Here is a 15,686-nt window from a genome sequence, read left to right on the forward strand (position 1 = left end):
AATAATGATGGACAAAGAAAGCCTTAAAAGCAGTTCAGTAATAGAGTTGGGTTTCAGAAGAAAAGGCCTTTGGGTTTAAAACTGAAAATCAAAATTAGTTGTAAACTTAGGATCACTTGAAAAATATAAAAGTAATAAACCTATTTCTAATACAAGTAGCCTACATACATACTGTAGATAGATGGTATTATACTCTCAGCTCTATCTGTAAGTTGATAATGGCCTCACATCCAAGCCAGGAGCCAGCCAAGTAGTCGTCTTTCTCTCTGGAAGAAGGAAAGCATTAGTACCTTTGGCTGCAAACAAGCAGGCTGTATTTCTGCTGAACCCAGGTAACGAAAGCTTTACATCAAATAAATGCCCATCAAGAAGTGCTAACTGCCTATGAACGACATCTGCAACATCTCAAGTTAAGCCCTGCGTTGCTGAAATAATTTTCTGGCTTTTAGCATGTGATTTGCTGTTTGATTTAAAAAGAAATTAGCTAGTTAAGCTAAGGGATAATTGACTAGAAGCTTTTACTCTATTTCTTATAAATACAAGCACACAAAAATATGTTTCTGTGCCAGAATATGGGCAGAGAATATTAGGTTGAAGTTTTACTGAGGAATTCTCAGCCCTGGAGGGGACCCATGAAGCCCAGACTAAGAGGTGTGCTGTAAGGATGTGCAAAGCTGGCTTGTCTCTGGACTCCTGCCAGGCTGAGTCACTGGCCCCACTAGGAGCTTTCTCCCTCTACTTTAGCACTTCAGCTTGGAAACAGGAGGAGCCTATCTAATCCTCCTTTGCTTTCAAGCAGACTTAATGATAACTGTGCTTTTCCACGTCTGGAAATGAAAGCCAAGGTAATAGAGATATCTGATCTATGACCTGCTTGCCAGATCATAAAACTTGTAGGTATCATAGTAGTACTGGTCTATCAGGATCTCTTAGGGTTTTCTCCCTAAAGGTAGCACAGGTGAGGAGAGGAAGAAATCCTGATGGCACACACTGCAGTGTGCTTTTGTGGAGAGTGTGGGAGATTTCCATTGCAATTCTTGCATGGCTGAGCAAGAGCTCTGCTCCAGCTTGCCTTGGGCTGAGGATGTGGAAATTACCTATCTCATGAGTTGCTTCGGGAATGGAGATGCCTAGAAAATAGGCCTGTCTGCTGAAGTGAACGAATATGGCATTTTCTACCTTGTTGAAGCATTAATCAGACTCTTACAATATTAGGCAGCCAGAGGCCCTCCAAAGGGAACAGTCTGCATTGTGGTGAACAGGAAGGGCCAGAAGGGTTCAGTGGTTTGGGGTCCAGCTGGGGAAGGGCTTCCCTGTGAAAATCATAGGTTTGGCTCTAAGGGAGATATAAACCATACATCTGATTCCAATAATATGAAGCCAAGAACTAATTGTTGTTAATTCTCACCCGTAGCTGGGATTGGGCACCGAAATTTTTGAAAATGTTGCCTGTCTGATGTACAACACCCTGGATTGGAAAAGGCAGCACCAGCACTATTTGGAAAGCATGCGGCTTATTAACATCCCACAGGTGGTTAGTGAGAAGCCTGTCTTCGAAGTGACGTTGATTCCTGAGGTAGGCACATGCTGGAGTGTCTTCAGTGGGCCGAACGATTCATTAAACAACTTAATTTTCACATTTATAAAACATATGAAGAAAAAAATCACAAATGTTGGTAGCAAGGGGACTCTGCCTGCTGCTGTTTAACAGGTGAGGGTGGGATCAAGGACCCCAGGCACAGTATTAAAGATACCCATATGGTAGGGACTTAATGAAGCTCCCCAACTACCTTCCAACTATCATTCCACAGAGGGGATGATAGAACCTACTTTTCAGCCATGGTGCAATAAATAACATCTGGAACCAGAAGGGCTATTGATAACTTAATCACCATGTTTATGTGCATGCTAAGTCGCTTCAGTGGTGTCCGATTCTGAGACCCCATGGACTGTAGCCTGCCAGGGTCCTCTTCCCATGGGATTCTCCAGGCAAGATTACTGGAGTGGGTTGCCATGCCCTCCTCCAGGGGATCTTCCTGACCCAGGGGTCGAACCCTCATCTCTTATGTCTCCTGCCTTGGCAGGCAGGTTCTTTACCACTAGCATCACCTGGGAAGCCCAACCATTGTTATTTAACACCTACTCTGTGCTGGCACTGTACCAGGTGCTGGCAATACAGTAATGAACAAGATCCATCCCCTGTCCTCCTCACTGAGATTAAGCTTTAAAGGGAACGGCAGTCAAGTTCAAGGTGGTTTCAATTTAGCATGAGGAATGCTGGGAGGATAGTCAGCCGAGGTTGCAGGAGGAGCTATAAATATGGCACCTAGCCTGCTCCTGAGCAAAGGAGGTTAGAGAGACAGGAATCAAAAAGGCCTTACAAGGCAGAGTAAGTGATGGGCTGAAGGCTGAGGATGAATTGCCTGGGTAAAGCCTGGTTGGGGAGAGGGACAGGGTGGTACTCTCAAGAAAGGGGCATAGACGTTACAGAGACAGGGAGGTCAAAACAAAGAAGTATTATGGCCAGAACCACACCACAGGGTGGGGCAGTGCTTCCAGGCCATACGTACAGAGTGGAGAACTACAACAAAAGCTGGAAAGGTGGGAGCCAGGATGTTCTTGGGTGCTGAGCTCAAGAGTTTGGGTTTTATCCTGAAAGCAATGGGAACCATTCAAGGATTCTCAGAGGGAGAATGGCACGTTTCTGAATCACCCTAGGGAAGAAAATCTTCTTGACTCTTGGTGCCCCATCTTCCCATCCCTTTCCTGGTAATTACTTCAGTTCAGTTGCTTAGTCGTGTCCGACTCTATGTGACCCCATGGACTGCAGCACGCCAGGCCTCCCTGTCCATCACCAACTCCCAGAGTTTACTCCAACTTATGTCCATTGAGTTGGTGATGCCATCCAACCATCTCATCCTCTGTCGTCCCCTTCTACTTCTGCTTTCAATCTTTCCCAGCATCAGAGTCTTTTCAAATGAGTCAGCTCTTCACATCATATGGCCAAAGTATTGGAGTTTCAGCTTCAACATCAGTCCTTCCAATGAATATTCAGGACTGATTTCCTTTAGGAGGACTGGTTGGATCTCCTTGCAGTCCAAGGGACACTCAAGAGTCTTCTCCAACACCACAGTTCAAAAGCATCAATTCTTTGTCACTCAGCTTTCTTTATAGTCCAACTGTTACATACATAACTACTGGAAAAACCATAGCCTTGACTAGATGGACCTTTGTTGGCAAAGCAATGTCCCTGCTTTTTAATATGCTATCTAGGTTAGTCATAACTTTCCTTCCAAGGGGCAAGTGTCTTTTAATTTCATGGTTGCAGTCACCATCTTCAGTGATTTTTGGAGTCAAAAAAAATAAAGTCTGTCACTGTTTCTATTTGCCATAAAGTTATAGGACCGGATACCATGATCTTAGTTTTCTGAATGTTGAGCTTGAAGCCTCTTTAATCAAGAGGCTCTTTAGTTCTTCCCTTTCTGCCATAAGGGTGGTGTCATCTGCATATCTGAGGTTATTGATATTTCTTCTGGCAATCTTGATTCTAGCTTGTGCTTCATCTAGCCCAGCGTTTCTCATGATGTACTCTGCATATAAGTTAAATAAGCAGAATGACAATATACAGCCTTGAGGTACTCCTTTCCCTATTTGGAACCAGTCTGTTGTTCCATGTCCAGTTCTAACTGTTGCTTCCTGACCTGCATACAGATTTCTCAGGAGGCAGGTCAGGTGGTCTGGTATTCCCATCTCTTTCAGAATTTTCCACAGTTTATTGCGATCCACACAGTCAAAGGCTTTGGCATAGTCAATAAAGCAGAAATAGATTTTTTTCTGGAATTCTCTTGCTTTTTCCATGATCCAGCAGACATTGGCAATTTGATCTCTGGTTCCTCTGCCTTTTCTAAAACCAGCTTGGACATCTGGAATATCATGGTTGATGTATTGTTGAAGCCTGGCTTGAAGAATTTTGAGCATTACTTTACTAGCATGTGAGATGAGTGCAATTGTGTGGTAGTTTGAGCATTCTTTGGCACTGCCTTTCTTTGGGATTGGAATGAAAACTGACCTTTTCCAGTCGTGTGGCCACTGCTGAGTTATCCAAATTTGTTGGCATATTGAGTGCAACACTTTCACAGCATCATCTTTTAGGATTTAAAATAGCTCAACTGGAATTCCATTGCTTATTGGGTTCTATTAGGAAAAAACTGAGAAATCTCCATACCCATTAACTTCTTTCCTTCTGTGGACCAAATTTGCTTATTTGACCCTCATATTAGCAAGTGATTTTGTGGTGTGAACAGAATCCTACAACCTCAGAATCCCGTCGAAATCCCATCATACCAGCATTGGATGAAAGCATCTCTCAACTGGATGTTTCAATTGTTCCTTTTTAATTGTTCTTTTAGCCTCCACAACCTGTTGTTGCAATCCCTGGAAAGAAGAAAACACAACCATATGAAGAGCCACAGATTCCAGCTCCTCCTCCAGCAACACTGCTACCACCACCACCAGGCATGTATGGAACAGCTGGGAATCAGTGTCAGGAGGTGGCGCTCTAGGGAAATCAGTGTCAGGAGCTGGCGCTTTAGGGGACGATTGTCCTCCAGGTTGTTTACACATCTCTCTCCACCCCTAGCTCCTGGTTCATCAGGGCATGATCAGAGTTTGAATCTGTGGATGGAAGAAATGGACAGCACATTTTAACTAAACAACAATATTTTGCATCTTTTACAGTGGCTTCCATAATCACAAATGAAGTAGACATGAGATACTACAATGATTTGCTGAACCCAATCCCAGAAGAATTCATTTCTGTGCCCTTGATACTGCATTGTATGCTGGAACAGGTAGGTGGATAGATCCTGGAGCTTTCTTCCCAGGTGGGCGACCTGTAGTCAGGTACTTCATCTCCCTTTCTTTTTCAAAAAACTATTTTAAAAATAGGCTCATAATACCTGAATGCATTCTCCTTTACAAAGATTAGGACATTTTAGATACAGCTAAAATTTTCTTATGAGCTTCAATCCTCTTTCCTTTGCTATGCTCTGGAACCATTTATATAACATGCCCTGAAGTTTTGGTAGACATATGTTTAAATACTATCAGGTGTCATTTTAATGAAAGGGAAAGGAATTGGGCAGGTGGACGGGGTGGTTAATGATCTTCAACTGCATTTAAAGTTTCTTTTACTCTTGTAGATTTAATCAGATTTTTCTATTTTTGAGGCCAATTTTAGTCATTCATCTTTTAAAATGAATGTCCATTTTATTTGTGTTTTCAATATCCTAGAAGCCCTTTATTCACTAATATACATTTAAAAATTCTCTCAGTATCAGTTATGTCCCTTCCCTATGACCAATGTTACTTATTAGTGCCCTCTTTTCTTGATCATAGATGTCAATGGTTTATTGATTGTTGGTCTTATCAAAAAAACAGCATTTTTTTCATTGATCCATTCCTTTTTACTTTACTAATTTCTTCATTTATCTTTATTATTTCCTTCTTCCTACTTTCTTTGGTTTATTTAGCAATTCATTTTAATTGAAAGTTCGCTTGGTTTACTTTCTATTTCACTTTACTTAAGCCTATGCATTTTGAGTATTTCTTGGACACATCATAATGCATTCAGTGTACTCAGTTCTAAGTCTTTTAATTTCCACTGGTTGTTGTCCATTTCTAATTTTATTCCATTATGGTCAGTAAACATGATCTGGGTGTTAAAAAATTTTTTTTTTTAATTTCCCAGACTTCCTGTATGACCTAGTACACATGGTCAATTCTTATGAGTGCTATATATGCATTTGAGTGTTATTAGCTCATTTAATTCTTGGAACAACCCTAGGGAGCAGGAACCATTTTTATTCCCATTTTGCAGATAAGGAAACTGAGGCATAAAAAAGGTTAAATAACTTGTCCAAGCAGTAAGTGACAGAAACTGCTTTTGAATCTTATCAGTCTATGTGGAAAAGTATTTTTATAGCATTGCTCTATTGTGGTCTTCCTTCTCAAGTTGCTGATAAGAAGTCTGACATCAACTGGATACTTTTCCCTTTATTTTTGTTGTTCAGTTGCTAAGTCGTGTCTGACTCTTTGCAACCTCATGAACTACACCATACCAGGCTTCTCTGTCCATCACTATCTTCCTGAGTTTGCTCAAACTCATGTCCATTGAGTCAGTGATGCCTTCCAACCATCTCATCCTCAGTTGTCCCTTTCTCCTCCTGCCTTCGATCTTTCCCATCATCAGAGTCATTTCCAGTGAGTCAATTCTTCACATCAGGTGGCCAAAGTATTGGAGCTTCAGATTCAGCATCAGCCCTTCCAATGAATATTTTCCTTTATAAGTAATCTATTTTTTCATTCTGGCAGCTATTGGAGTTTTCTTTTTATAATGGATAACACAAGGGTGTGTGTAGATATGGATTTGTTTCATCATTGTCTTTATGATTGAAAAGATTAAAGTCTGGTTTCTGATAACATTCTGAGTAAAATCAAAATTCCTTATGCTAATCCATAAAGATACTAAAAATATGGTTCTGGGCTGCTTCTGTCATTTCCTGCCCCCCACCACACACACACTCATACCATTGGTCATAGACCTTCTAGTTTTTCCTTACATATACTAATTCCACCTTAGTGTTTTCACTCTAACTTCCCTTCCTGGAAAATTTTGCTCCCACATGTCTGCCTGTTGGATACTCCGTCATTCAGTCCCCAGAGAACACAGTGCTCCTGAGGTAGGCTTTCTCTGACCACTTGGTCTAAAGAAGGCCCACAACAACAAAAAGTGCTCTCTACCACTTCACCTTATGTTACTTTCTTACAACAACTGCTCTTGCAAGAATATGTTTCTTTGCTTTATGTCTTCCTTCTTCTCACTAGAATGTAAGCTTCATGCAAGTAGGGACCTGACTTAGTTTTTTGTTTTATTTGTTCTCAGCTGTGCTGAGTCTTCACTGCTGCCTGCGGGTGTTCTCTAGTTGCAGGGAGTGGGGGCTACTCTCTAGTAGCAGTGCATGGGCTTCTCATTGCAGTGGCTTCTCTTGTTTGCAGAGGATGAGGTCTACTGTGCACAGGAGTTATGGGCTCAGGAGTTACAGTGTGTGGGCTTAGTTGTCCTGAGGCATATGGAATCCTCTCAGACCAGGGATTGAACCCGTGTCCCCTGTGTTGGCAGGCAGACTCGTAACCACTGGACTGCCAATGAACTCCCTAATCTAGTGTTGTTCATTGCTCTCTGTTCAGCATCCAATAACCTAACCCATAATAGACACGATATGTATTTGTTCAATTATGTCTTCAAATATTATTTCTATTTATTTATCCTAAATATTATTAGGGCTTCTCTGATGGCTCAGCAATAAAGAATCTGCCTGCAATGCAGAAAGATGAAGATTTGATCCCTGGGTCAGGGAGATCTCCTGGAGGAGGAAATGGCAACCCACTCCAGTATTCTTGCCCAAAAAATCCCAGGGACAGAGGAGCCTGCGAGTTTGCAGTCCAAAGTGTTGCAAAGAGTTGGATGTAACTGAACACACACACACTTATTATTAGATGGATGTTGGAATTTCTGGGTTTCTCCTCCATGTTTTTGAAATTTTCTTGCAACTTTACCCCTTTGAGACTTTCAGCTTAAGATTTCCAACTAATTCATTTTTCTATGGAGTCCAGTCTGCTATTGAAATTTTGTTTCAACAGTAACTTTTTAAAATGATAAATTCTTTAATTTCCCTTATAACTGCCTATTGTTCTTGCTTCGTGTACGTAACATATTCCTTTATCTCACTGAATATTAAAATGTTTTTAGACTCTATCATCTCTGTTACCTCCATTATATATTTTGTTTGTTGACTACTTTAGTTTTCTAACCAATTAGGTAAACACATTTATATTTATTTGCCTTTTATTACCCAATAACACTTTGAGGAGATCAGTATTTTACTATATAAATACATTTATAAAAGTTCAAGAACCCTAGAGAGCTTATAGTATCATTTTATTTATCTTAGTCTTCCTTATTTTTTTCAACTTAGAGCAACAAACATTTATTAACCATCTACTGTTTTCCAGGTACCAAAGGTGACAGACAGTTGATGAGCTCAGTGCCTGACACATAGACTCCGATAAAAGATACATGTTGGCTGAACACAAGCTTAATAATAAAGGGATGAAGAATTAAAATATAAGAGGAATCGGGTGGGATATTATAAGAGGGAATATTAGAATTTTTAACATTTCAGAGTTGGAACAGTTCCATATGGTCTTTTGTGATCGGAGTGGATCCAAGAGATAGTAGAAAGAGAGAAAGTGGAGACAGGAGTGACTATTTGAAAAGTAAGGTGTTGCTAAACAGCAAGAGTGTAAGACTGTTTTGCCATTGTTCTCAACAGGGGGAGTTGCCTCAAAGGGGGCATTTGGCAATGTCTGGAAATACTTTTGGTTGCCACAGTTGAAAGTGTTCTACCAGCATCAAATGGCTCAAGGCCAGGGATGCTGCTAAACATTCCATATAGTGCACAAGATAGCCCCCATGACAAAAAGCATCTAGTCCAAATGCCTTAAGTTTCAAGGTTGAGAACTCCTGCAGAGGGGTGTGAAATCAGAGGGTGATTTCAGTATTTAAGGTGAAGAGAACAATTAGGTGCCTATCTTGATTACATTTCAACTTTTTTGTTTACCATGTAAAATTGAACAAGACAATCAATATTTCTAGACCTCACTTTCCCCATAAAAAGCAGAATATTACCCTTATCTCACTGTCTATAACTTTTCTATCTTGGAGATTTAACCTGAACCCCCAGTTCCACCCACTAAGTAGTTTCGGACTACTTTTTAGTAGTCAAAATTAGTTTCTGAACTACTAATTAGGGCCAGGCACCTAATTTCACTCACTCTAGTTCCATTTATGTAAAATAGGAAATAATACCTGCTCGGCAATATTGCTGTGAGGCTTAAATGAGATAATGTACGTGAAAGTGCCCCACACATGCTTAGCATGTGCTAGGCACTCAATAAATATTTATTGGATCCAAAGATATGAAATCAAGGTTTTGAGTGCTTTAAGAGAATGAATGAATCATTAAAATATATATTAATATTGTTATTTTTATTTCTATTATGGTAAATTTTGTTTTTTACCATTTTCATTTTGTGTTGTCTGTTCTAATGCATGCATTAAAATTATACTTCAGTACATAGGTTATAAACATCATCCCTTTTATTTTGGTAGTCACTGGTTAATTATACTGCCACTTTGTATAATCACCATACTTTTGGGTAGAAACTGCCTTCTTTTTACTAAAAGCAAAGGAAATACATAAATATCAATAAAGAGCTGGCCATTAAAACTAATACCTCCCCACTTTTCCCTGATAGCTCACTTGGTAAAGAATCCACCTGCAATGCAGGAGACCCTGGTTGATTTCCTGGGTCAGGAAGATCCGCTGGAGAAGGGATAGGCTACCCACTCCAGTATTCTTGGGCTTCCCTTGTGGTTCAACTGGTAAAGAATCTGCTTGCAATGTGGGAGACCTGGGTTCAATCCCTGGGTTCAGAAGATCCCCTGGGGAAGGGAAAGGCTACCCACTCCAGTATTCTGGCCTGGAGAATTCCATGGACTGTATATAGTCCATGGGATCACAGAGTCGGACATGACTGAGTGACTTTCTTTCCTCCCAACTCTTTATATCAACAGGTTGTAGCAAGTGAAGAAGATCTTGTCCCACCAAGTCTGGTAGAGCTGCCTCCCAGGGCAGATGGGTTGGACTACAGAATAGCAGCTCACATCGTATCCATCTTGCCCTCTCTCTGTCTGACAGAGAGGGAGAAAAAGGTCAGATGGTATGAGAAATCTAAAAAGTATGCATGCTTTGAAAAGTATGAATTCTCTCTTAAAATCATTATTTTAATTTGAATAGAATCTCCATGAAATATTCTTATCTGAAGAAGAAAATGAAAGCAAACCAGTGCAAACAGGCCCTCTCCTGCTTAACTATCATGATGCCCATGCCCACAAGAAGTACATGCTAAAGGTAATAATTGACCGAGTTACCCAGAGGATAACTGATGCAAGAAAGATCATTTGTAATTATTCAGTTGTAGAATCTTTTTTAATATAAATTTATTTACTTTAATTGGAGGCTAATTACTTTACAATATGATATTGGTTTTGCCATACATCAACATGAATCCACCACGGATGTACATGGGTTCCCCATTCTGAACCCCCCTCCCACGTCCCTCCCCATACCATCCCTCTGGGTCATCCCAGTGCGCCAGCCTCAAGCATCCTGTATCATGCATCAAACCTGGACTGGCAATTATTTTCATGTATGATAATATACATGTTTCAATGCCATTCTCCCAAATCATCCCACCCTCGCCCTCTCCCAGAGAGTCCAAAACACTGTTCTATACCTGTCTCTTTTGCTGTCTCACATACAGGGTTATCGCTACCATCTTTCTAAATTCCATAATATGTGTTATTATAGTGTATTGGTGTTTTTCTTTCTGGCTTACTTCACTCTGGATAATCGGCTCCAGTTTCATCCACCTCATTAGAACTGATTCAAATGTATTCTTTTTAATGGCTGAGTGATACTCCATCGTATATATGTACTACTGCTTTCTTATCCATTCATCTGCTGATGGACATCTATGTTGCTTCCATGTCCTGGCTATTGTAAACAGTGCTGTGATGAACACTGGGGTACACGTATCTCTTTCAATTCTGGTTTCCTTGGTGTGTATGCCCAGCAGTGGGATTGCTGGGTCATATGGCAGTTCTGTTTGTAGTTTTTTAAGGAATCTCCACACTGTTCTCCATAGTGGCTGTACTAGTTTGCATTCCCACCAACAGTGTAAGAGGGTTCCCTTTTCTCCACATCCTCTCCAGCATTTATTGCTTGTAGACTTTTGGAAAGCAGCCATTCTGACTGGCATGAAATGATACCTCATTGTGGTTTTGATTTGCATTTCTCTGATAATGAGTAATGTTGAGCATCTTTTCATGTATTTGTTAGCCATCTGTATGTCTTCTTTGGAGAAATGTCTGTTTAGTTCTTTGGCCCATTTTTTGATTGGGTCATTTATTTTTCTGGAAATGAGCTGCAGGAGTTGCTTGTATATTTTTGAGATTAATTCGTCAGTTGCTTCATTTGCTATTATTTTCTCCCATTCCGAAGGCTGTCTTTTCACCTTGCTTAGAGTTTCCTTTGCTTAGAGCTTTTAATTTTAATTAGATCCCATTTGTTTATTTTTGCTTTTATTTCCAATATTCTTGGAGGTGGGTCATAGAGGATCCTGCTGTGATTTATGTCAGAGAGTGTTTTGCCTATGTTCTCCTCTAGGAGTTTTATAGTTTCTGGTCTTACGTTTAGATCTTTAATCCATTTTAAGTTTATTTTTGTGTATGGTGTTAGAAAGTGTTCTAGTTTCATTCTTTTACCAATGGTTGACCAGTTTTCCCAGCACCACTTGTTAAAGAGATTGTCTTTTCTCCATTGTATATTCTTGCCTCCTTTGTCAAAGATAAGGTGTCCATAGGTGAGTGGATTTATCTTTGGGCTTTCTATTTTGTTCCATTGATCTAAATTTCTGTCTTTGTGCCAGTACCATACTGTCTTGATGACTGTGGCTTTGTAGTAGAGCCTGAAGTCAGGCAGGTTGATTCCTCCAGTTCCATTCTTCTTTTTCAAGATTGCTTTGGCTGTTTGAGGTTTTTTTGTATTTCCATACAAACTGTGAAAGTATTTTTTCTACCTCTCTGAAAAATACCATTGGTAGCTTGATAGGGATTGCATTGAATCTATAGATTGCTTTGGGAAGTATACTCATTTTCACTATATTGATTCTTCCAATCCATGAACATGGTATATTTCTCCATCTATTAGTGTCCTCTTTGATTTCTTTCACCTGTGTTTTATAATTTTCTATATATAGGTCTTTTGTTTCTTTAGGTAGGTATATTCCTAAGTATTTCATTCTTTTCATCGCAATGGTGAATAGAATTGTTTCCTTAATCTCTCTTTCTATTTTCTCATTATTAGTGTATAGGAATGCAACAGATTTCTGTGTGTTGATTTTATATCCTGCAACTTTACTATATTCATTGATCAGCTATAGTAATTTTCTGGTGGAGTCTTTAGGGTTTTCTATGTAGAGGATTATGTCATCTGCAAACAGTGAGAGTTTTACATCTTCTTTTCCAATTTGGATTCCTTTTATTTCTTTTTCTGCTCTGATTGCTGTGGCCAAAACTTCCAAAACTATGTTAGATAGTAGTGATGAAAGTGGGCACCCTTGTCTTGTTCCTGACTATAGGAGAAATGCTAGAAATCTTAATTCAATAGCTTACCAATGCTGATTAAAAGTAATCTACAAAGTAGATACCTGCAAAGTAAGATCTTGGAAAATGGACATGAATGAAAGAAAAAGTACACCAGCAAAGAAAATTGGTCCACGTATAGAGGGTCAATGAACCATTAAATTCATTTCAGCTACACCAAATATGTATTAAAACCTTATAGTTATGTGCTTTATATATCTGCTAATATGAAAAAAAAAAAACTAGTGGAGGCAAGAAAAGAATCTAAGAAGGGAGGCAGGAATATATTTGAGACTTTGGCAGTTTGTCACTGTGAATAAGGAATCCATCATTTCTGTGCACCAAGAATCTCTGGCAAAGTGAGAAGTAGTTTTTTTGACCTTCAGCAAAATACCAACGGTTTGTCTTCCCCAATTACCATTGATTTCCCCTGTTCCCAGATAATGAGAGCAAAGGTATCATGTTTTGCCTTCTCCATATGCATAAGGCAGTTGACAGCTTATTTTAACGTCTTCTGTCACATTGCTCTTTTTCATCAGGACCTAAAGAATTTTGATCCAGTTCAAATTGAACAAGAGATGCAGTCCAAGTTGCCACTGTGGGAATTCCTTAAATTCCCTCTGCCCCCGCCATGGAATAGCACGAAACGTCTAGCTACAATTCATGAGCTCATGCACTTTTGTACAAGTGGTGAGTACATTGCTTCATTGTAGCTTAAACTCATTCATTTATGGTCATGTGTGCCTCTAATGATTATACCCCCATCTGCAAAAAGATTTTTATTATTGTCCTTTCAGAGGCTGGAGAGTATTTTGATTGACTACAGTTTCTTTTTATTTTGATTAATGTCATTAACAGCAGGATGATAACTACAACATTCTTCAATTTGATGCCCTGGGTTTTCATTCCGCTGTGTTTCTATGACAAGAGTAATCCCCTTCTTTCTTCCTCCTCCCTGCCTCCCTCTCCCCGTCTACTCATTAACAGGATTGGAGATGACATAGTAGTCCCCATCCTAGTTAAGAGGAGAACTGAGAGTACCCCTTGTGGGCAGTGTGTATACCTGGGTGTGGTGTGTATGCACGTGTGCTCAGTGGTTTTCTGACTCCTTGTGACCCTTTGGACTGTAGCCTTCCAGGCTCCTCTGTTTATGGGATTTCCTGGGCAAGAATACTGGAGTGGGTTGTCATTTCCTCCTCCAAGGGATCTTCCCAACCCAGGAATTGAACCCATGTTTCCTGTGTCTCCTGCATTGCAGGTGGATTCTTTACTCGCTGAGCCATATGCTAAGTGTTAATTCCAGTTCATCTCTCACAATAGGAAGGTGTGTTGTCTGTTCTTTAAGGACAGTAAAGAAGGGTCATTAAAAATATCTAAAATCAGCTTCCTATTGCAGAGCTCATGGGGATTTTAAGATAAAGACAATCATTTCCTGAAACACTAATCTTATTTCCAGCTGAAGCAATAGGCAGATATATTGCTGCTTATAAGAAGAAATAGGAAATTACATAGACATCTTGATTTGATCTAGATTTAAAAAAATGCAGATTGTTCCTTCTCCTTTCATCTAACTCTAAGACAATTATGAAATCTTTGTACTTTGATTTATTTTTTTCATTTTTTAGTGGCCTTACTAATAGCCAGATTTTTAAAAATTTTAATTGAAGGATAATTTTTTTACAATGATGTGTTGGTTTCTTCCATACAGCAACATAAATCAGTCATAAGTATCATATGTCTCCTCCGTCTTGATCCTCCCTCCCAACTCCCACCCCATCCCACCCCTCTAGGTTGTCACAGAGCCCTGGATTGAGCTTCCTATGTTACATAGCAGCTTCCCACTAACTGTTTTAACACATGGTAATGCATATGTTTCCATGACATTCTCTCAGTTGGTCCCACCCTCTCCTTCTCCTGTAGTACCCACAAGTCTGTTCTCTGCATCTGCATCTCTATTCCTGCCCTGCAAGTAGGCTCATCAGTCCCATTTTTCTAAATTCCATATGTATTCACTAATATATGATATTTGGTCTTTTTCTGCCTTACTTCACTGTGTATAACAGGCTCTAGGTTCATCCACCTTACTACAGCTGATTCAAATCGTTTCCTTTTATGGCTGAGTAATATTCGTGTGTGTGTGTGTGTGTGTGTGTGTGTGTGTGTGTGTGTGTGTGTGTGTGTGTATACCACCACTTCTTTATCCATTCATCTGTTGATAGACATCTAGGACATGTCCTAGCTATTATAAATAGTGTTGCAATGAACATTGAGGTACATGTGTTTTTTTTAATTACTGTTTCTTCAGAATATATGCCCAGTAGTGAGATTGCTGGGTCATAATGGTAGTTTTATTCCTAGTTTAAGAAACCTCCATACTGTTCTCCATAGTGCCTGTATCAATTTATATTCCCACAAACTCTGCAAGAGAGGTTCCCTTTTCTCCACATCCCCTCCAACATTAATTGTTTGTAGATTTTTTTATGTTGGCCATTCTGATCAGTGTGAGAGGATGTCTCAGTGGTAAAGAACCTGCCTGCCAATGCAAGAGATGTGGGTTTGATCCTTGGGTCAGGAAGATCCCCTGGAGAAAGAAATGGCAACCCACTTCAGTATTCTTGCCTGGGAAATCCCATGGACAGAGGAGCCTGGTGGGCTACAGTCCATGGGATTGCAGAAAGAGTTGGACATGATTTAGGAACTAAGCAGCACATTCTGACCAGTGTGAGGTGATACCTGATTGTACTTTTGATTTGCATTTTGCTAATAATGAGTGCTATTGAGCATTTTTTCATGTATTTATGAATCTGTATGTCTTCTTTGGAGAAATGTCTGCTTAAGCCTTCTGCTCAATTTTTTGATTGGGTTGTTTGGTTTTCTAATACTGAACTACATGAATTGCTTGTGTATTTTGGAGATTAATCCTTTGTCAGTTGCTTTGTTTGCAATTATTTTCTCCCATTCTGAAGGTTGTCATCTCATCTTTTTTATGATTTCCTTTGCTGTGCAAAAGCTTTTAAGTTTAATTAGGTCCAATTTGTTTATTCTGTCTTTATTTCCATTACTCTAGAAGGTGTGTCCTAGAGGATATTGCTGCCATTTATGTCAAAGAGTACTCTGCCTATGTTTCCCTCTAAGAGTTTTATAGTTTCTGGTCTATAATTTAGGTATCTAACCCATTTTTAGTTTATTTTTGTGTATAGTAGGAAGTGTTCTAATTTAATTCTTTTACACATTAGCTGTCTGGTTTCCCCAGCACCACTTATTGAAGAGACTGAAAAAAAAGAAACAAAATTTTTAATACTACCATGCTGTCACCTCATGGAAATGGGCCTGGGTGTGTCATGTCTACTATTTCCAT

General features: G+C 39.6%; 1 protein-coding gene across 1 annotated transcript in view; it reads left to right on the forward strand.

The window, feature by feature from the left end:
* The window catches only part of SPAG17 (sperm associated antigen 17), a 245,577-nt gene that overhangs the window by 86,215 nt on the left and 143,676 nt on the right, over positions 1–15,686 (forward strand). The window contains exons 8-13 of the mRNA XM_052637149.1: positions 1,415–1,576; positions 4,410–4,515; positions 4,738–4,850; positions 9,698–9,835; positions 9,921–10,034; positions 12,868–13,018. Coding sequence (XP_052493109.1) covers positions 1,415–1,576; positions 4,410–4,515; positions 4,738–4,850; positions 9,698–9,835; positions 9,921–10,034; positions 12,868–13,018 — 784 coding nt within the window. The remainder of the gene's footprint in view (positions 1–1,414; positions 1,577–4,409; positions 4,516–4,737; positions 4,851–9,697; positions 9,836–9,920; positions 10,035–12,867; positions 13,019–15,686) is intronic.

Source organism: Budorcas taxicolor, chromosome 3, assembly GCF_023091745.1.
Source record: "Budorcas taxicolor isolate Tak-1 chromosome 3, Takin1.1, whole genome shotgun sequence".
NCBI lineage: Eukaryota > Metazoa > Chordata > Mammalia > Artiodactyla > Bovidae > Budorcas > Budorcas taxicolor.